Source organism: Equus asinus, chromosome 5 (genome assembly GCF_041296235.1).
Source record: "Equus asinus isolate D_3611 breed Donkey chromosome 5, EquAss-T2T_v2, whole genome shotgun sequence".
In the NCBI taxonomy this organism is placed as follows: Eukaryota; Metazoa; Chordata; class Mammalia; order Perissodactyla; family Equidae; genus Equus; species Equus asinus.
In genome coordinates, this window is record NC_091794.1 from 27136918 (window position 1) to 27159719 (window position 22802).

The window sequence follows — 22802 nt, forward strand, 5'->3', positions numbered from 1 at the left end:
CACATTCACTTGTGTAATTTGTGAATAACAAACTTCTAAAAGCTTTTTTTTTTTTTTGAAGATTGGCACCTGAGCCGACATCTGTCGCCAATCTTCTTTTTTTCTTCTTCTTCTTCTCCCCAAAGCCCCCGAGTACATAGTGGTATATTCTAGTTGTGAGTGCCTCTTGGTTGTGCTATATGGGACGCCGCCTCAGCATGGCTTGATGAGGTGGTGCCATGTCTGTGCCCAGGATTCAAACCTGCGAAACCCAGGGCCGCCAAAGTGGAGTGCGAGAACTTAACGACTTGGTCAGGGGCCAGCCCCTAAAAGCTATTTTGGGAGAGAAACAGGAAAACAGAAAGGAATGGATACTTTAGTTTTATTGTTGTTTTAATATTTTCCCTTTAGGGCTTCAACTTAGAATTCTATATTCTAATATGAAACACAATAAGGAAATAAATCTTTATATTGATTATAGAGGTTGACATTGGGACATAGCCGGCATTTTTTTAAAAGAATACATTCAACTCTCTGTAAAAAGTAGGAAAAGTAAAAAATAATGAGAATTTAACATTTATTGTAGGAATTGAGTCTGATTCTGTTATATTAAATGAAATGTTGAATCTAAAAGAATCATTCAAACAATAATGTTACATGTAGTGTAGTACTGACAAAGATATTTAAAAGAAAAATTAAAAATCAAAGAAATAGTGGTCTCACCTTAGGATGTGCATTTGCAGTGTCTCTAACTTCTGTCTCCATCTCTCCTAGGTGCATAAGAATGTGACTCTGCAGGTTCCAGTGGGACTGACTATACACACCTCTTTAGTATGCTCTGTGACTCTGCTCATTACCATCCTGTGTTCGGCTTTGATCCTTGGGGCTGTTTTGAGATATGGCCATCTTTCCCTATAGGTTTTGTGCAGTTAAATGCTTTCCATAAACCTAAATAAGACGTAATTCATTTGTGACTAGAAGTATTCTTCTGGAATTAGGTCATTACTTTTGTCTTTTGTTTTCATTTATGGCTGAAATTGTGTTTACTAGAAGGAATTTTGGCTCATTTTCAACTAATTCCAAACTTTAGTGCTCTATTGTGTAGACCTTTGATAATCCTCAAGCATCAAGTGCCAATAGAAGAAACTTAATTCTGTTAAATTAATATTTATTTTGTGAGAAGTGACTTTATCTTCATTTGATTTAGAAAACTGAGTACTTTATATATTACAAGTTATTCTCATTTTGTGAATAGAAACATTTCTCTTTAAGCTAAAATTGAGAAAATCATTATAAATAAGAATAAAATAATTTGGATAAATCAGAATTTATTTAAACATTAGTTTTATGAAAATATTAAAGTCATTTATCCAGAGTTTCAAGGAAAATCATTAAAACAGCTAAGAAATTATTAATATAAAAATTGATTATTCCTTAAAATATTTCCATTCTCCTTTTATATTTTATAATACTGCTTTTGAATATATGAATTGGCACAGGGCTTAATGAAACTAAGTACTATGATTTAGTTCTGATTTAGTACTGAATTTGTGAGGAAGATAATTCAGATTGTTTTGAAGAGTATATTTTATTAAGTTGTACATTTACAAAAAATCTTTTTTGCATCTTCAGGTGACTTTTTTTTTAAACAAAAGGTCATGATTTACTATTTTTCTTTAGAAATTAGTAAATAAAGTAAGTGCCATAAGCTAATTAAAAATATTAAAGGGCAAGCACACTCTTCTATTTATTCAGGACAAGCATGTTCCAAAACAGAACCCAATAAACCAGGGTATGTTGGCATTGTTTTTTTATATAGAGTTATAGGATGTGATATATGTGCATGTATGCTATCGCTGCTTAATGTCCTCAAACAATCTGATGTTTTTACGGGAATAAATCTTTTATAATTTGACATGTATGGCTTGACTAGTCATAACAGTTCTTTTTGATGGTGTGTTTGAGAACTTATATATTGAAAAAGGCAACCCAATGCCATAAAGCAGAAATATTAGAGATCTTTAAAATAACTAAAATTTCAACCCAGTCTAGTTCCATACCTGTTTAGTGTTTTCTTATAAGAAAGAATTCCGTGTTTTACAAGCATTTCCTTCACAATGGGATTAATATAATGGCGCTGAAATAGAATTGTATGTCAGTTAAAATTCAGTAACATCAACAGACCATTTTGGAATATGGTTAGACAGGTGGGGGAACATGGTTCTATTTAACCTCTCAAGAGTATGTATGGGGGTGGATGTGTGTGTGTGTGTGTGTGTGTGTGTGTGTGTGTATATATATATATATATATAGTGTGTTTGTGTATATATATCTATTTTCTTTCTTTCTTTTTTTTTGAGGAAGATTAGCCCTGAGCTGACATCTGTTGCCAGTTCTCCTTTTGCTGAGGAAGACTGGCCCTGAGCTAACATCCGTGCTTGTCTTCCTCTACTTTTTATGTGGGATGCCTAGCACAGCATGGCTTGCCAAGTGGTGCCATATCCACACCCGGGATCTGAACCGGCAAACCCCGGGCCGCCGAAGCGGAATGTGTGCACTTAACTGCTGCACCACCAGGCTGGCCCTATATCTATTTTCTATTGCACATCAGAAGGAAGTTTCATCAATATTTAAATTAGTTTTCAAATTCATATTTGAGATTGTGGCTTGGAACATGATTCAGCCATTTACTCATTTATACAGGTTTTTAGAAGTGTAATAAAAATGTGAATGTGAGTGAAGAATACTTTAATATGACTCTTCTTGCCTGAGAAATGGTTGCAGATGACATCACTTTTATAACAGACCACTGCTGGTTTTGAACTGTTTATATTATCTTCTTTGAATTCTTAAAAAATGAACAAGTGCTTTATTTTTAAAATCAATTTTATAATTCTGTATACAGTCTTTTTTGTTTAATGCCAAGAAAATGGGTACTGGTCTCTTAGTGAGTTCCAGTATTTGTTCCACTTTTATGGTTTATTTTTCTTAAAGTATTGTGTTATGTTCTTTTGGATAAAAATAACAGCCACAGGTTACCTCAGCTAAGGGTGGTGGTAGGACAGAGACTATTGTGTGGGTATCTCAGCCACTCTGCCAGGAACTTAGATTATTTAACTAGATCTCATGGAGGATGGTATATACATGATGTGGGAGCTGGAAAGATCTATTGTGGCTCTAATGATTTCAGAATTTAATGAGTTTAAGGATTATTCTAGTCAGATATTGTATTCATTTCAAGCTACTCATTTATATTTTGATAATTAATGCTAATTGATATAATATGGAGATAAAGAAGTTAAGGTGAGGTGACCAACACCTATCTGTATTATCCCCCAAACTTACAAAATATGCTTCTACAGGTAGTTGAAAGTAGGGTTTGGTAGACTGTGGGAGAATGAAATAATATGGACTAAGTATGCTCTTCAGGATTGTCCTAATCAGTGGTAGGATGGTGGGTTAAGCTATTTGATTTCTTGCATCTTAGACCTTACTACTGGATCACTTTCTTCCTGGAGTGTATCTTTTTAAGGAGTTCCTTTAGTAGATCTCGGTTTTTGTTTGATGATACCTTTCTTTCAGCCGCACTCATATGACTGATAATTTAGCTAAGTGTACACTTCTAAATTTGGTTATTTTCTCTTGTTACTTTGAAAATATTTTTCCATTTTCAGCTGGCACCCATTGTTGCAGTTGAGAAATCTGCAGTAATTTTAATAGTTGTTTTTTTGTAGGGCATGTCTTTTCTTTCTGGTTGCTTTATCTTTGAAATTCTGCATTTTCACTTTGATGTACTTGAGAAGATTTCCTTTACTTTTCCAGGTTGGGATTCACTTTGCTTCCTGAATCTGAAGGTTCTTGTCTTTAATCAGTTGCGGAAAATTTTTAGTCATTATCTCATCATATCCTGCTGCTTCTGCTTTCTCTCCTCTCTCTCCTCGAGTTCTCATTAGGCATATGGTAGACCTTTGCAATCTATCCTCGTGTTTTTAAATCTTTCCTTCATATATGCTACGTCTCTGGGCTGCTCTCAGTAATTTTTCTAGATCTGTCTTCCAGTTTACTAATTCTGTCTTCAACTGTGTGTCACCTGCTATTTAACCCAAACACTGGCTTTGGTTTCACTTATTACATTCTTTATTTCTAGAAGTTCTACTTGTTTCCTTTTCAAAGTTACTTGGTCATTTTTTGAAAATAGTATCTTGTTTCTTGCTCCTGTCGTATTTTAATCATTTTAATAAACTTATTTTTTATTCTGTAGCCAATACTTCCAATATCTAAAGTTCATAGGCTTCATTATTCTGTTCCTGGTTTCTGTGGATTCACTCATGGTGGCTTATTTTCTCAGGTGTATTGTAATTATATTTTGGTGCTTATGTTTAGCTTTTAAAATTCTGTTTATCTGTGGAAATCCTTTCAGAGCTGGCTTGAGAGTGAACACGTGGAGTGAGGATTTGTATTGTTTTTCTTCTAGGCCTCCAAGCACTACCAGCGTGGGACACCTTTCTTGACTTGAAGTTTCCTGGACAGTGTACGTTCTATAAATTTGAACTTTCAAACCCATGGGAGGGAAAGTTTGTGGTTATGAATTCTAAAGGGAAATTTTTTTTCCCCTCTATGCCAAGTCTAGGCTAAAACATACAATTTGTCTCCCTGGGCTGATACAGGGGATTTTGGGTTTTTTCTTTTAGTCTCTTCTTGGAGGGTATAGCCCTCTGAGTTACCAACCTTATGCAGGATCACACTCCCAACTCCTTGGACAGGCCCAAGGCCTTGTCTTTGGTCTCTTGTCTCCTGTGCAGCCAGTAAAAGCATAGAGATTGCTGAGATAAGTAAATACGCTCAGCATAACCGTGGCTTCACTGCCCTGCTTACCACTTTCGTTTCTCGTTCCATTTTTGGGTTGAGGGTAGAGTTTGGAAAACTGTCAGAGGTATTCCTCTTTCTTGAAAGTTTAGTTACGCCTTTGAAAGGATGTTCTTTTAATTCAGCATTTCTGTGTGTCTAATAATGGGACTATTTTTTAGGTTATTTGATAGTGTGACATAGCCTTGATTTCTTTCTCTCTTATACTCTCCATATCAGTTGAGTTTTTTGTTCTACATCTATAGATAAAGACAATCTGGCTACCTTTGTCCATTTCCACCAGTATCTCCCTAGTGTCAGTTGTGATTGCTGCCTCTTAGTTCATTTCCCTTATATTCTTGCATCTCTCTATTCTCCACATGGCAATCTAGTGATCTTGAAGTCTAAACCAGATAAGATCACTTCCTTGCTTAAAACTCTTTAATAGCTTCTTGGGATAAAGTCCAAATTCCTTACCATGGCATTCAAGATCCTTTCTGACCTGAATCTTCTCTACTCTTTGTCTTTTCTCATATATGCTATCTTTTTTGCACTAAGCTCCAGCTACCCAGGCCTTCATAACTGACCATAGCAAGGCCTTTTTGCTTCCTCCTGCCTGTAATGCTTTCTCCTGGGTGCTTCTCACGGCTCTCTCTTTTTCTTCTCAGCTTAGATGTCACCTTCTTAAAGATGCTTTTTCTGCCCGCCTTATCCAAAGTAACCTCCCCAGTTTTTTCCTCATACTACGTATCACTATTTTAATTATTGCATTTTCATATTTGTAAGCTCCACAAAGGCAAAGTGACTCATGTTCACTCCCTGGGTCCCTGATGACCTGACACATAGTATCTGATATGTATTAAGACACTCAGATGTTTGTAGAATTAATGAATACATTGATGAACCCCTCCATGGATAAAACATGGAGGCCTTAATTTGCAAGGAGGTGGGACTTAATTCAGGGGGAAAATATAGAGTTTGTAGGTAAAAAGCAAAATGGATAATGTATGAATTCCTAGAAACAAATGTCCTGGCGCAGATTCATATAGCCGCAGTCGTCTACCAGCATCTTTGGTTGGCACAGACCTGACTGGAGACAATGCCGAATAAAATGAGGAACTGGCTGTCTCTCTCAATATAAAGACAAAAAAAAGAACCCTACACAAAACAGGACAGGCCCCACATGTCTTCAAACTACAACTCTCAGCAGGCCTCGCGCGAGCCCGCCCCCTGGGAGGCGGTGCCGGTCTCCGCCCGGCGCAGCTCCGGGCTTCGGGCCGGGAGGGCGGGGTCCTGGCCCCGCCCCTCCCCGCTCCCCGCCGTCGCCCTCCCCCAGGGTTGTGGCCACGCGCGGCGGCGGTGGAGGTTCCGCTTCCCCTCCAGCCCGGGCCGTCGCCATTGCCGAAGGCTCCCTGCCCTCCCCTCCCGGCGCCCGCGGGCTCTGCTGCCGCTCGGCCTAGCGGTTGTAGCGGCTGCGCTCCAGCGCCGCTCCTCTTCCCGCCCCGCTTCCCCTTCCTTCCCGTCCCCGCCCCGCGCCGCGCGCTTGCCCGGGGCGGCTCCAGAGCCCGCCGGGAGCTCGGACGGAGGCGCCTCGCTGGGGCGGGGACCTTCCTTCGCCTGGGGTAAGTATGCCGACGGGCCGGGACGCGGCCGTCGCTCTCCCTTCCTCCTTCCTTCTCCGCGGCCTGGCCGGCGCGCGCGGCCCGGGCAGCCGAGCGCCCCGCGCAGGGCCGGGGAAGCGGCCACCTGCGTGCCTGGAGCCGCGCTCCTGGGGCGGTGGCTCATTGTCTGCTCCCTAGGGCTGTTTTCTTCTCCCGCTGGAGCGCGACCCGGGGAGCTTGCTGGGCTGCTGAGCTCTGACTCTTCCTGAACTCAGCCCTGCCTGAACCGTGTCGCGCCACAGGCTCTGCCTCTCTCGGTCTCCCTCGCGTTTCAACCTCCTCCTCTCCTCCGCTTACTTTAGCGTTCGACCAGACGTCTCGGGTTTTCTTCCTCGATTTTTCCTCTCTTTCTGCATCCCGGCCCCTCCTTGCTACCCCTCAGTTCATCCCAGTTTCATTGCTCGGGAATATTGTCTCGCGTCCCTTTACTTTTTTCTAAACTACAATCTGTAATCTCTTCCATATTCCGCACTAGTGGAAAAGTATAGTTTTCTGAGGGTTTCAGGGCCTCCGCTTAAAAACAGAACTTTCAGATCTTCTCGTGATTTTCGTTTGATCTTCAGCCAGGAGGTGAATATTTTCTTCTTTAGGTAACTTAGGTGAAGGTTGGCTTTTCACCATGTTTGGCGTTTTTTTAAACACTCGCAAAACGTTGTCACAGATTCCTCGGTGGACTCCACCTTTTGACTGATTCTTTAAAGGTGAAGTTATCCAAGAACTGAAGTCTGAAAGTGATTGCCATGGTCAGTTGTTGGGAGGTCGGTACCCATCCTTGTATCTTAATTTTGATGGGAATACTCTGGGCCGTGTGAGCATGATTTGTTTCCTCCTTGATAAATAATGCGAACCCCCATTGATATAATCATCTCAGCTCTACTTTACAAGTGATCTGTAGTTTTGATCTGTAGTTAGATCTGTAGTTTTTTTGTTTTCTTCTTTAACCTGTGTAAAAAGACAATCAAAATGGTTAGGCCTAAAATTAGACTAGGACGAGCTGTGTTTTGGATCAAGGTTGTGCACGTCACGTTTTTTCCCCTGCTCTGTTTGACTCTTCCGCTCTTATAAGTAGGCAGGATATTGAAACGTACAAGAATTTGCTCTGGGGGTTTTGTTTTTGCAGGGTTATCCACATGAATAACATCGAAGTTAGATTGGGATGAAGGCAGTGAACAGTAATTTTTTAAAGCATGTTGGAACTTGTCTACTTTGCCAGAAGCTCTGTGGTATTTGTGAAACACACTCATACCAACTTCTGATACTTGTTACATATATATATAAGAATGAAAGACTTTATGTTCTATTAAGGGTATTGATTTAAGGCAATTCTTTTATCTTTGCTTTTTAAATCCTTGTAGCAGCCACGAACTGATTTGCATTAGAAAAATGAACCTTAAGAGGTTTTCGATCTGTAATCTGTGTAGGTTTAAGGGGTTAAGGTATAGAAATGTTGGGTCTGTTGATGTCAGCTTCTCTGCCAGTTCTTTCTGTAAGCAGATACTTGTACTAAGGGAGAGTTCCTGGGTATTCTACTTGCCTTAGCACCTTGATTCCTGCTTTACTATTATCCAAAGAGGGTTATTCTTCTGGACTTTGTGACATTTAATACTCACCTTGCAAACTCAGATTCATAAAGTGACAGTAAGTTTGTAGTTGGCCATATCTACTAAATATATAAATACGGGCACCTCTGGTTCTCTGATCTTTGTGATAGGCAGGTTTCCAAGTAGACCTGGTTAACAGCGGTGTGTATTTCTTTTCAATTATACTTTTTTAAAGAGGAAATTTAGAACTTGTTCAGGTAGCTAAGGATAAAATAAGTCACTGCTGTTAAATCCTTCCTATGTTTCATCTGTCAATACTGATCATTCTAATATTGAGTGTAACATTTCTTTTGCCTTTCTCAATTTTGTACTTTTGGTTAAAACTAGAAACTGGGCCTGGGGCCGACTCCGTGGCTGAGTGGTTGGGTTCGGATCCTGGGCGTGGACATGGCACCTCTAGTCAGGCCACGTTGAGGAGGCGTCCCACGTCCCACACATAGGAGGACCTGCAACTAGGATATACAGCTGTATACAGGGGGGGTTTGGGGAGATAAAGCAGGAAAAAAAAAAAAAGATTGGCAACAGTTGTTAGCCCAGGTGCCAATCTTTAAAAAAAAAAAAGAAACTGGCCTTGTTCAAGACAGTAAGGCTTTGGGGTTCTGATCACTCTGTTTTCAAAAGCCCTTGCAGTTAGAGGGCTAATTCCAGACTAATCAGAGGGAGGGTGTTAAGTTACTCACAAATCTGGGCTGTCCACTGGATCCTTCTTGTACCTTGGTAGAAGGAGAAAGAGAAGGAAAAAACAGCCCCCATTGCCCTGAAGAAATACTGATTGTTTTCTTCTGTGATCAGAATTGAGTTTCACTACTTCTTCATTTTAGGTTCACTAACCTCATTAAGAGTAGTCCACCTGAACATCGCAGGATTTCAGAGTCTAGCCTGTTATCTCTGTGGTGCATTAGTGCTTATCATTCCATGAATCGCTAGTGGTGAGGAGCTGGAGACCTGAACTGAATCCTGGCTCTTCTGCTTGACCGCAGGCAAGGTACACATTCTTTTCAAAACTTGTTTTTTTCTTCTGTAAAATGGGGGTTAATAATAACAACAATATAATGCGAATTTCATAGGGCTATCTAGAGCCAATGAGATAATGCAGGTAAAGTACTTAGCAAACGCGGTAAGGAAGTACTTAATAAACATTAGTTAATATTCCATTCTAAAATAAGTTTTACATTTAATTGCTTCTACAGTAAATGTTATACTCCTAAACTTAGATTTAAGACTGCTTTCTCAAAGAGGTTGGAATCTCAGCCAAGTTTCTGAGACCATAACTGTTAAATTAAAAATTATTTTTCAGGGAAAAAACCAATTTCACCACTGAAATAAAATACAGGTTTTGTGAATGCAAGTTTGTTAGATTTAAAATGTATGCATATTAAAGAAAATTTGGAAAGTAGTGAAAATTATTAAGAAACAGGATAAAAATCGCTTTAGTCTCAGCTCTCAGAGATAATCATCATAACAGACTGGAATAGTGTTTTTTCCTAATTTTAAAATTACAAAGGGAGTACCTGCTTATCATAAAAGGTTCAAGCAAGTAAATTATTGAGAGTAAAAGTGAAAATTACTCTTTCCTCACTTTCTAGTCCCATTCCTTGGACAGTTTTGTTGTCTTTATGCAATTAGAAATAAACACTGTATGTGTAGTTTTTACCTTTGTTTTTTAAAATAAAAAGTCTGATTATTATATATTTTCCATCTCAATACATATAGTTGTACCTCATCTTTTTAACAGTCGTGAGATGTTGCATTAAACGGTTGTACTTTAATTATTCATGGTCATTTATGTTGTATCCAATTTTGAGCAACTAAAACCAGAGCCTTAATGAACTTCCTTCTGTCTTTGTGTACATGCGTATGTGTACAAGTATCTCCATTAAAAGGATTCTTAAGTGTGTATTTTAAGTTTCGGTAGATGCCAAAGTGCCTTCCTAAAAGGCCACACCAATCTATACTTCCTTATTGAGTTATAGAAACTCTTCATACATAATAGATATTAATCCTTTGCCTTCTGTTTAAGGTCTTCGCCATTTCACCTTCATCAGAAAGCGTTCTTCTATATTTTCTTCTGGTACTTTAATAATTCTTGTAATTTAATCTAAATTCTTGTGGGGTTTTTTTGTGTGTGTGCATGGTTCAGGTAAGAGTTTTAAAAATATTAAATAGTTTGGCTACTGAAATAAAATACAGGTATAAAAGTATTTTAGAAGCTTGAGGTTGATGTGAAGATAAGTCACATTTTGGAGATGCAGAGAGAAGTACTGTAGTGATGTTGTTGTAAGCATCACATCTGAAAAGGAAAAAAATGCCCATCTTTGACTGCTATCTCATGTCATCCACCTACTTCATCCTCGTCCTTCAAATTTCAGCTTCTCAGTGTAGCTTTCTTTGGGAGTCTATCCTGATTTCCACTATAATTTCGATATTATTCTTATTATATATTTTCTTAACATGTTAGTCCATAATTTTTATTTGCAGTATACTAAATGCATAAATTATTCATCTGGAAATGAGAGTTATTTCTCAATCTTTGTTGGTGGAAACTCATCAAAGAGGGGAGTGCAAGGAAGATCTCAGTAGTGTTGGTTAAGTGATGCACATAGATACACATGCGTCCAGGGCACTTTTAACCCACATGACTGAGTTCTTCCTTACATCTTTCTGATCAAGGTATTATACTGGTAATATTTTTTTCATGTAAATGTTTAATAGCTTCTGGAAAGATAGAAGGTTTTATTTTGGTCTTGCATTTATTTAATAAGAACAAGGTGTATTTTAAGGTATAATCTCAGCTTTGAAAAAAATTGCTATTCCTTTTAATTTTGAGATTTTTTTAGTAACTTATAGACTTATGAATGAAGCAAAATTATTATATAATAAACATGAAGAACAAGAGATGGGGAAAGTAGTTATACAAAATTTCAAATGCTATAAAAAGCAAATTATTAAAGAATAAGGAGGTACATTGGCAGCTGTAATAGTGGAAATATAGCCAGATGTTTGATAACCTGTCTCTGTTGTAAATTCTTCCTGAACTTTTTTCATCTTCCTGAGTAAATATTTGAAAACATAAGGTTTAAAAAACTTGCTTCTTATTTCATTACCTTTGGATAACTACTGTTGATATTTTGCTATGTTTCCTACCAGTACTTTTTCTTCTTTATATATATGTATGTACATAGTTTACTTTTATAAAATTGAAATCATATTCTGTATAATTTGCTATCTTGATTTTTTTAACATTAAACCTTGAAGGTTTCCCTTTGTTCTCCTTAAAAATACTTTTTTTAAAAATGAGTTTTTAATCTTTACCAACATTCCGTTGTATAGTTGTACCTTAGCTTCACTATTTTCCTATTGCTGAATGTGTAACTTTTTCCAGTATTTTATATAAATAATACTATAGTAAATATCTTTTTATTTATCCCTGATTATTACTTTAGAATATTTTCCTAGAAGTGGAATTACTGAGTGAAAAGGTATAAGCATTTAAAAGTCTTAAAATACCCTTCAGAAAGGTTTCATGTGTACCGTCACTAGCAATGTGAATCCCATTTTATTGCTATCTTTATTGAAATGACCATCATTCTTAGTGAAATTAATAAAATTTTCTTATTACTAGGCAAATAAAAAATATAATTTATTTTCCATTTCTTGTTTAAATTATAACTTACTTTGTTTTTGTTAATTTGATTTATTTTCATTATTTATAATAAGTACACAGAAGTAACTAAATTTTTGTGCCTACTGTTATTTTTATTATCTTACTGGACTTTAATAAAATTTCAGTTACTTTTTTTTTTTCTTTTGGTGAGGAAGATTGTCCATGAGCTAACATCTGTGCCAGTCTTCCTCTGTTTTGTATGTGGGATGCCACCACAGCATGGCTTGAGGGCATTGTATAGGTCCGCACCCGGGATCCGAACCTGCAAAAGCACTCGAAGTTAACCACTGCCCCACCAGGCCCACCTGCAAATTTTATTTACTTTTGTTTTCCAGGTTCATTGTCTTATCTGAAAATGGTAGTAACTTTTACTTCCTTTTGAATAGTCACAATATTTATTTCTATTTTAGTCTTTATTACATTGACCAGAATCTCCAAGACACAGTTAAGTAAGAGAGGTAATAATTGTCTTGGAATGTCTCTGGTAATTTTACAATTAAGGATGATGTCAGCTGTTGGTTTTACAGAGATATATTGTTTTATTCTGTTTCTACTTTACAAAAAATAAGAATGGCTTCTGAATTTTTTCAGATTTTTTATAATACTTAATTAGGTGATCAAGTTTTTCTTCTTTTAACTACATCTGATAAGAACATATAATAATAAATTTGCTAATAACCAAAGGTACCCTAAAGGGTATATTATGAGGAACCAAAACCCTACTCATGTTAGTCAAATGTACAGAATTTGTTGGAAGGATAGAAGAGGATCTCTCAGAAATTTAGTGTAATAAGAGTATATAGGCCATATGGTAGCTTCTGTAGTTACTTCTGTAGTCTCTTGGGGAATCCTTACTTATTCATGAGTCAATTGTGATAAGTTGTATTTCCCAAGATTGTATTTTTTAAGGTTTTAAAATTTATTATTATATGGATGTGTGTAATATTTTCTTATAATTAAGTCTGTGGTGTTCATTTCCATCTTTTGCTAGTGATTTTGTTATTTTTCTTGATTTGATTTGCCAAATGTTTATCTACTTAGTGGTTTTTAATAACCAGCTGTGAGATTTATTCTGTTGGCTTTCTGCTTTGCGATTCCTTGATTTCTAAACTTTTCTCTTTATTTTCCTCTTCTTGCTTGTTTTTTTTGTTATACTTTTTATAATGCAATAAATTTTTGATTCTTTTTTTTTAATAACAAGAACATTTAATGCTCTTAATTTGCCTCTGAGTACAGCTTTGGCTGCACTCTATAATTTACATGAATGATGTTCTTATATTCTTTTCTTTTCAAATAGTTGATCTAGTTTGATTTTCTCTTTGACTTGAGGTATTTAGGACAGTTCTGTTCACTCTTTTCTTTCATTGTTGTCAGTGACTATGGTCTTTTAAAATATCTTTTAAATTTATCAAGGGTTTCTTTATGACTTAAAGCATAATCCAATTTGGTAAATGTTATGTGAAAACTTGAAAAAAACATTTTCTATTTGCAGAGTATGGTTTTTTGGGGGGTGAGGGGAAGAAGATTGGTGCCGAGCTAACATCTGTTGCCAGTCTTACTCTTTCTGCTTGAGGAAGATTATTGCTGAGCTAACATCTGTGCCAATCTTCTTCTGTTTTTTTGTATGTGGGATGGTGCCACAGCATGGCTTGATGAGTGGTGTGTAGGTCTGTGCCCAGGATCCGAACCCGCAAACTCCAGGCTGCTGAAACAGAGTGCGCGAACTTAACCACTATGCCATTGGGATGGCCCAGCAGGGTAGATTTATATATATATATATTTTGCTAATTAAACTGCACATTTTGGGTATAAATATCTTCAAAACCAAATGTGTTGAGTATATATGTAGTCACATGTTGCTTAATGAGAGGAATACTTTCTCAGAAATGCATCATTAGGCAATTTCATCATTGTGTGAACATCACAGGGTGTACTTACACAAACCTAGATGGTATAGCCTACTACACACCTAGATGTGTCTTTTCCAAATATTTTCTCCCAGTCTGTGGCATGTCTTCTCATTCTCTTGACTATTAATTTTTATTGTGTGTTTTGATGCAGTATTATATGATGCATGTGTGAGTTCTATGCTGCTGAAGATCTTCAGTATGGATTACACCTAATAAATAAACATTTTATCATATTTAATCTTTGTGAGTCCTTGTGTTTTACTTATCTTAAATTCCTGTCTGTATTATTTTTGTTCAATAAATTATCCAACTTTGTCTTTCCATGTCATTTTGTTTCAGTTATGTCTCTCTTAAATTACATGTAGTTTATTTTTGTTTTGATTCAAAATGAATGCTTAAAACATTTGTTTGTTGTCATAATGAATTCTGTTGAGTGTTTCTTCTGTCGTCTTAATTAATGATTTGTTTTTTAATGATTCATTGTTGCTACTTTAATTGTCGTAAAATATACATAACATAAATTATTGTCTTTACTGTTTCTGAGTATAGAGTTCTTTGGCATTAAGTGTATTTACATTGTTGTGCAACCATCACCACTGTCCATCTCCAGAACTTCTTCATCTTCCTTCCCCAGTTGAACCTCTATACTCATTAAACACTAACTCCCCATTCCTCCCCACCCCCAACCCCTAATGTGCTTTCTGTATTTCTGCCCCCAATCTTCTAATCTACTTTCTGTCTCCTAACAATTTTGCCTATTGTAGACGATTCATATAAGTGGAATCATACCATATTTGCCTTTTTATGTCTGGCTTATTTCATGTAACATAATGTTGTTAAAGTTCATCCATGTTGTAGCATATATTAGTACTTTGTTCCTTTTTATGGCCAAATAATATTCCATTGTATGTTTATACCACATTTTGTTTATCCAGTTATCTGTTGATGTTTTCTGTTTTTTGCTTTGTGAATTATATTTGGTTTGCTTTTATTTCAGGTATTTGGAATGTATACATCCTATTTTTAAAGTCTATTAATTTATAGTTTAAATGAATAAAAGAGTAAATCTAAATTTAAAAGAATAAAATTTTATGATTTGTCAGGCTGAAAAAGAAAATTATACTTTGATTCCTTCTATTTCTGAAGACTAATTTTTTCTCCTAACCTACCCTCACTTTATCTACTTTTCCCTTCTACAGTGAGTTTGGGGCCTTAGAATATTGTTAGTATGTTTTTTTGTGCATTTTATGTTTTTAACTTCATCTTTTTACTTTTATCTTAGTAATTATGTTGTGTTAACATAAATTAGTTAAACTTTATTTACATGGATTTGGTGGTCATTGCCATTTTTCTCAATCTTACATTTAAATTGATTCATCGTGTATGTCAGCTAGCATACATTTCAGCTAATATTTTTAGTAAGAGTAACTGAAAGGCATATTTAATAATTATTAGGTCACTGAGGTCCTCAGAAATTCTGTGTCATCTTGCATTGATCATTTTGTTTTGGAGCTTCCTGTGCCTGATAGTGGTAGGAATATTTCATTTTCTTTTGGTGTAATATTTTGACAGATCGTGTCTTGTACGTGTTCATTAATGTTGCCTGGTACTTTAGCTCCTTGCAGTCTGCATAGCTGGCTCTTTCACATTTCCAGAGATATTTTTGGTTATTTCATTTTAGTTCTGTTTTCTTCCTTGAAAACACTTGTATTAATTAGGTTGGCTTATCATTTCTGTCCTTTGTGTGAGCTTCTTAAATGTTTTTCCTTATTTGTCATTTGATTTTCCTTTATCACCTCCAGTGTAGGCCTTATTTCTATTGAAATTTTAGTTTCGCATGCTTTAAAAATTTACCCTGCTCCCTTTTCTTCCTAAATTACTCGTCTTGGTCTGTTCTCTCCATGGATGCCTGTTCCATAGAGTTGCCAAGCAGTGTTTGGAAGTTAGTTCTGTGTCCCGAAGTAATTTAATTCACCTTCTGAGTCAGGCTCTGCTTCTATATGAAAGGTAATTTTCCCTCTTCGTTGTGCTGCGTTATTTTTTTGTTGGGATCAGTGGTGGATTTTTCTTTTCTGCTTGTTCATCCTTGAATGATAACTGTTACATATTACTACCTGATGTGCATTTGTCAGAAATGTTTGTGGACTGTCCTTGCCTCTACAGTTGACTGAAATTCTGGTCGAAGCTTCTTGTTAGGTGTATTGCTGAAGGATAAATACGCAGCTCCTAGCCTGAGTTCTGGAGATTAATAGACATTTATCTAATGATAGTTCTAGGCTAGGATGGTGGGCTCTTATCCTACCCTGGTTTCTAGCATGTGCTGCTGCTGTTAGGGCTCTTCCTGATTCTAGCCTTGTGTCTTCAACACAGCACTTTGCACATATGACTCCACCTCCCAGGAAGCTGTGTGCCAATTCAGGTTTTTCTGCCCTCACACAGCTCCACCTGAACCTCACGTACACACGGGCACATAAGCACTCCTTGCTTGTTTTCTGGAACTTGCATGGTAGTCTCCTAAATGTATGTAGACAGATCAGAGGAGAAGATAAGGAACTCTGGCTGCCACCAAACCTGCCTCTGCATAGCAAGAAATGGCTTAGCAAGGGTGACTGACTAATTTGTTTCTTTGAGGTAGACTTTGGGTCTCTAAATAAAAGGGTGGTTAGCAGAGAGAGACAAGGTATCTTCATATCTTTCTTATCTTTTTTTTTCCCAATGAGGAAGATTGGCCCTGAGCTAACATCTGTGCCAGTCCTCCTCTATTTTGTATGTGAGACGCTGTCACAGCATGGCTTGACAAGTGGTGTGTAGGTCCACGCCGGGGATCCAACCCCATGAACCCCGGGCCACCAAAGCAGAGCATGTGAACTTAACCACTACGCCACCAGGCCAACCCCTCTTCATATCTTCTTTTATGCAGATGGTTGAACTGTCTTTTATGAAGCAGAGCATGGCTGGGTCATGAATCTTTTCTCGGTTAAGATTGAGTGACTTTATAAGTAGTGAAAATCCTTCAAAGATCTGATATAAATTGTCTTCATGGAAATTTGGGATAAAGTACATGGATAATTTCTGATTTGACATTTTTTATTAGAATAAGCTGGTCCCAACTTCTGTTTAACTTAGATAACCATATAAGTAATTAAATAATCAGTCTGCTGTTGACCTTCAGTTTCCAGTAAAAGGTCTTATCTTAGAGTGATAGATGGTATCTTGTTCCACTTTGCATCTCCTTGATGTCTAGCAGGTTGAAGACTTTTCATCTTTATTGCCCCTCTCCCCTTATTTCATTTCGAATTGCCGTTTGGGGTTTGTGACCAAACTTGGGGAAAGCTAGACTTCATACTGTTCAACACATTTCTTACTACTTGTTTTTTTTTTTTGGTAATCTTTGTTGTTGTCCCTTGCTTCCCCATTCCCTACCTTATCAGCAGTTTTGAAGCATTGTCTGAGTCTCACCCCTTTGCTTCTCTCATGCTTGGTTATTGTTTCACTCTTTTAGTATAGTGATTGGGTGAAGGCCAAGGGGAAAAAGAAAAAAAAAGACCACGTTTAGATTACGAAGTTTCTTTACACATACTTCTTCCTCTGTACAGAGACCTTCCTCTCTTTCTTTGCCTGGCAAATTCCTTTTCATCCTTCAAAAGCCAGTTCTGATTTATTTGCCTAATTACTCCCATAAATAGGAGCTCTGGGTCCTCTTTTCCGTTGTATGCCACTCATTCCTCTCAGCTCTGAGCTCACTGCAGAGTAGTCATCTGTTACTGTTTTCTCACTGATGTGCTCACAGCTGAGACTAAATCTTAGTGATCTTTGATCTCTAGCATCGGACACATTGTAGGCACAAAATAAATATTTGAATGACCTAGAAGAGACTTACTAAGAGGTTTTTTTCCTTCCACCATTTCATTTCCCTGCTTCTAGTATGAAAATATAAAAAACAAGTCTTTCTGGATATTCTTTTTTCTTTAGATTTTATTCTAGTTTGAGTTTTTTTGTAATGATCGTGTACTACTTTTATTATTAAAATAAAAAACACTTAAAACCAAACCTCTCAAACTTCAAGGTGCTCCCTCTTGCCCCAGTGACTTTCTGGCCCCACTGAACTTACCAGTCTATTTCCCACTACTTGGTACCGTATGCCCTCTTGTCTCCTTGCTGTCTCATGAACTAGATCATATTTATTGTTCCTGTTGCTTAGAATCCCATCTTCTGGGTAGGACCAAGATCTGTTGTAAATTGAGGAATACTTGTAATAGGGATTGAGTAGTGAGAATTTAGACCATTTGTCCTGCTGCTCTTATCCTGACTATATGGTGGTTAAGGTGAGGTTCTTGGTCAGTTCTTCAGTTGTGAGGATCAAGATAAACGGAGCATTTAATTGTTTTAGTTTTCTAGAATAGTGACCTCAAAGGAGATAGAATAGTCCATGTATCTTCAAATTTCTCCTAGCCTAAAAAAGAAAAAACTTACTTGACTTGGAGGCCATCACAGATAAACCTTTCATTGGTTGATTTATTCATTCACCAGTTACTCATTTCACAGACACATGAACTATACACAGTGTGAGGTGTTAGTGATATAATGGTCAATGAAATGCTCACTGGATTCATGCTTATGGGGTTTATAACACACGGAAGATGGACGTTAAAAAAGTAAATCTGGTGTGATGAATGTTAAGACAAAGGAAATAAAGTAATGTACATGGGATGGGAGTAAGGAGGTGTCAGAGGTGGTTTCCTTAAAAAGTGACTTTAAGGCCAATACTTGAAGTAGGTGTCAAACAGAGGTGGTAGACAGAAAGTAGAGTGACCGACTCAATCCCACTTTGCCTAGCGCTCTCCTGGGTTTAGCACTGAAAGCCCTGTGTCCCAGGGAAATGGGATGCTTGGTCACTGATCAGAAAACCTTGCAGGAAGGTCATGTGTGAGGGCCTGAGATGGCTATTAGAGGAGCTGAAATGACTGATAAAACTTAAAGCCTGTAGAGGAAAAGACTACAAAGGGGAGTCTGAAAAGTTAGGGGCCTGATCATGTGTTACAGTAGGCTCCCCTTACCCGTGGTTTCAGAGACCTGCAGTCAACCTCAGTCTGAAAATATTTAATGGGAAATTCCAGAAATAATTCGTAAGTTTTAAATTGCACGCCATTCTGAGTAGCATGATGAAATCTCGCACCATCCCGCTTCATCCTGCCCAAGACGTGAATCATCCCTTTGTCCAGCGTATCCACACTGCATATGCTACCTGCTACCTGTCCGTTAGTCACTTGGTGGCTGTCTCGGGTATCAGAGCGACTGTCATGGTATCATAGTGCTTGTGTTCAAAGTCTTATTTTACTGGGGCTGGCCCCGTGGCCGAGTGGTTAAGTTCGTGCGCTCCGCTGCAGGTGGCCCAGTGTTTCGTTGGTTCGAATTCTGGGCGCGGACATGACACTGCTCATCAGACCACGCTGAGGCAGCGTCCCACATGCCATAACTAGAAGGACCCACAACGAAGAATATACAACTATGTACCGGGGGGCTTTGGGGCAAAAAAGGAAAAAATAAAAATAAATAAATTTTAAAAGTCTTATTTTACTTAATAATGGCCTCAAAGTGCACAAGTAGTTATGCTAGCAACTCACATATGCCAAAGAGAAGCTGTAAAAGTGCTTCCTTTGAGTGAAAAGATGAAAGTTCTTAAGTTAATGAGGAAAAGAAAGAAAATCATACGCTGAGGTTCTGAGATCTACAGTAATTTTAATTATGGTATATTGTTGTTATTCTATTTTGTTATTAGTTATTCTTGTTAATCTCTTACTGTGCCTAATTTATAAATTAAACTTTACCATAGGTATATGTGTATAAGACAAAACGTCGTATATATAGGGTTTGGTACTATGGTACCATGGTTTCAGGCATCCACTGGGGGTCTTGGAACGTATCCCTGCTGGATAAGGGGGACCTACTGTATTGGGTTTTATCTTAAGTATCTTGCTTAAAAGCTTTAAGTAGGAGACTGAAGTGATGAAATTTAATATATTGTAAGGTTGCTGCCTGCCATGTGAAAAATAGGCTGGGAGGGACCGAGAGTGGATTTGAGGATAATAACAATGATTAAGTCATAGGCTGCACTGACTTAAAAGTTCTGAGGAAGCTGTTCTGAGAGGCATGGATAGTTAGGAGAATTGGGGTGTTATTATAGAGGTGTGAAGAACTGAAACAAATGATTTTCAAAAATTGTTTTCCTCCGAGAACGTTAATTTCTTAAAAACAGAAAATAACTATTTTTTACTCTCACATTTTTCTGTCACTGCATAGAAATTTTAGTGGCAGAATAAATAATCCAGATGGCAGGTTTTTTTTTTCGGGGATGACTGTCAGCCTTTTTTCAGATATGAAGAACAGGAGCATAGAATGTAGGAGGCATGTCTTTGAAGTCATGGAAGTGATTCTTTTCCTGAACATGGCAAAAAGTGTAACTTTGAATGGTTTTGTCACGTTCAAAGTGGTCCCGTTGAAAGGCTATCATTATTCCAGTAATGCTTCCATTCTCCAGGTCACTTTTTAGAACACTTCCCTCAAGGAGACTGGAGCATATTCTTTAGAGTATCTTCTTCACCAGAGGCAAACCCTCCGTCTTTGCTTCTGCCTTTGTTTGTGTCAGTCCCTGTTGCTTTCTGCATCAACATCTGCCCCACTGTGATTTCTTTTCTTAAATTTTTAAAAATCAGATATAATTCATATATGATAAAATCCACACTTTAAAAGGTGTACAATTAAATGTTTTCTTTACTGTATTCACAAGATTGTGCAACCGTCACCACTATTCAATTCCAGAATATTTGCATTACTACAAAGAAAAATCTTGCACTCAATAGCACTCATTTTATCCCAAACTGTGCCCTCTCACCCTAGGCAACCACTGATCTATTTTCTCTCTCTCTGTATCTGTCTATTCTGGACATGTAGGCAGATTCATATAATATGTGGTCTTTTGTGACTGGTTTCTTTCATTTAGCACAGTGTTTTCAAAGTTGATCCATATGTAGCATGTATGAGTACTTCATTCCTTTTTATGGCTGAATAATATTCCATTGTATGGAATGGAATGGAATAAACACATTTTGTTTATCCATTCGTCAGTTAATGGAAACTTGGCTTGCTTTCACTTTTTGACTATTATGAATAGTGCTTCTGTGAACATTGTGTAGAGGTTTTGTGTGGACATATTTTCATTTCTTCTGTGTGTATACATAGGAGTGGAATTGCTGAGTCCTATGTTAGCTCCATGTTTAGCCTTTTGAGGAGCTACCAGACTGTTTCCCAAAGTGACTGCACCATTTTGCGCTCCCACCAGCAGTGTATGTGGATTCCGCTTTCTCCACATCCTCGCTAACGCTTGTTATTTTCTGTCTTTTTGATTATAGCCATCCTAATGGCTATGAAGTGGTATCTCATTATGGATTTAATTTGCATTTCCCTGTTGGCTAATGATGTTGAGTACCTTTTCATGTGCTTATTGGCCATTTGTATATCTTTCAAGAAATGTGTATTCAGATCCTTTGGGAAAGTATTTTATGTTCAGAATTGAGTGCTTTAGATCAGTGCTTCTCAGAAACTTTCTGTAATGGAGTAGCAACTTTTGTAAAATATAGTGGGTATGAAAGCAAAATCAAACATAAAAATTCAAGCCCCATCTGTTGTTGTTGTTGTTGTTGTTGTTAGGGTCAACAGCAAATTATTTCATTCAAATTGCTCTAAAAGTTTCTAAGCACTTTTTCTCAATTTTTGTATTTCATTAAGTGTTCGTACTAAATAGCCAGTCCCCATAACACTCTTTGAATGATGCTGCTTTAAATTACTAAAAGGCATTTGAAAAGTAGTGCAGCTTTTTCCATGTCTGAACTCAAGGCAATTGCTCAATTCTTGTATTTTCTGCACTTGCACCTACGGCTCCCAATTCTCATTTGCTGGTGAGGTAATCCCACAGAGGACTGGTTCCTCTGTGCAAGCACTTGATACAGATTTTACTCAAGCTGGTTACATTTTATTGGGATAAGCTGGAAGGTAGAGTTTCAGCAAAAGATAACAAGGCGAATTGGGTTTGGGGCCAATGAGGGCTAGCCTTCTGACCCTCTCCCAGTTTTCCTCATAAGCAGTACCCTCAGTGTTGATGATATTGTGCTTGTTGAAGGGGAGTTTCTGGTAGCTTCTCAGAAGCACAGAGTGGAGGCTTACCATAAAGCCTGTTACACTTTCCAGCCATGTCACCCTGAGATTCCAACCTAATTATTTTGTTTGTTTGTAAATAAGTAATTTGTCACTTGGCTGTTACATCTTTGTTCTGAGCATAATTTCTTTCCTCGTTGTTTACATTTATACAAAAATAAGCATCATTCACGCTCAGCCCCTTTATGAGTCTGTAACCATGAACAGTCTGTGAGCATGAACAGTTCGTTATCTCCCGTCTTACAAGGTCTAGGAGGGCTAAGCATGCAGGCTGGTCCTGACTTTGAAACCTCATAGTCTGAGGACACTGAGAAATGCATTCTTATGCTATCCTAATTATTTATGCTTTTGGTGTGAAAATTCTGAAACAACGTGGGTCATTAGAAAGTGTTTTATTTTATAGTGGCCTTAAACTAATGAAGGTGGATAGAGTGTGAATCATTTGAAGTGTGAGTTTAAACATTTGTTGGTGCCTCTGTGTTAAGAGCATTATGTTAGACAGTATCAGGTTGACACAGAGAAGTATGAAAAGTGTTCCTTGCCAGCCAGGAGTTTATAATCTTGTAGAAAGAAGAAAAGTTAGAAGCCAGGTGACTGAAATTCAAGGAAGTGTGTAAGGGTTGAATTAATGGATGAGACTTTATCACCCTGGGTCCAATTAGAAGAGAAAGTACACAGTAAGTTAAACATGGAAAGAATTATTGACTAATGGAAGAATGGAATAATGAGGGGTTAGCTAGTAAGAAGTAAATAGAAGTCTAAAGAACATAGCAATAGCACAAATAAGGAGCAGCTGCTACCCCAAGGGCTGATATCAGCACTCAGGAAGAGCCCTCCTTCCTCCAGAGCTGAGATCCAAACCTTGTTGGAGAGAATGTGGCTGTGGATCACTGAATGGCACAGAAGCCATGGTGCTTGTAGTGTGGCTGAA

The 22802-nt window shown here is 37.5% G+C and overlaps 2 protein-coding genes across 7 annotated transcripts in view; both read left to right on the forward strand.

The window, feature by feature from the left end:
* PIGX (phosphatidylinositol glycan anchor biosynthesis class X) overlaps window positions 1-1894 on the forward strand; it is a 33978-nt gene extending 32084 nt beyond the window's left edge. Inside the window, exon 5 of the mRNA XM_044771357.2 lies at window positions 754-1894. Within this exon, the coding sequence (XP_044627292.2) occupies window positions 754-897 (144 nt within the window). The 3' untranslated portion in view covers window positions 898-1894. The remainder of the gene's footprint in view (window positions 1-753) is intronic.
* A 2478-nt stretch (window positions 1895-4372) lies between these two features.
* The window catches only part of PAK2 (p21 (RAC1) activated kinase 2), an 80960-nt gene continuing 62530 nt past the window's right edge, over window positions 4373-22802 (forward strand). The window contains exons 1-3 of one of the 6 annotated variants that reach the window (XM_070509145.1): window positions 6440-7055; window positions 7147-7243; window positions 8908-9071. The gene's annotated coding sequence lies outside the window, so the exon portion shown is untranslated. Of the gene's footprint in view, window positions 4511-6080; window positions 7244-8907; window positions 9072-22802 lie in introns of those variants that run through there. The other 5 variants (XM_070509143.1, XM_044771356.2, XM_070509144.1 and 2 more) reach the window with 5 other exon arrangements.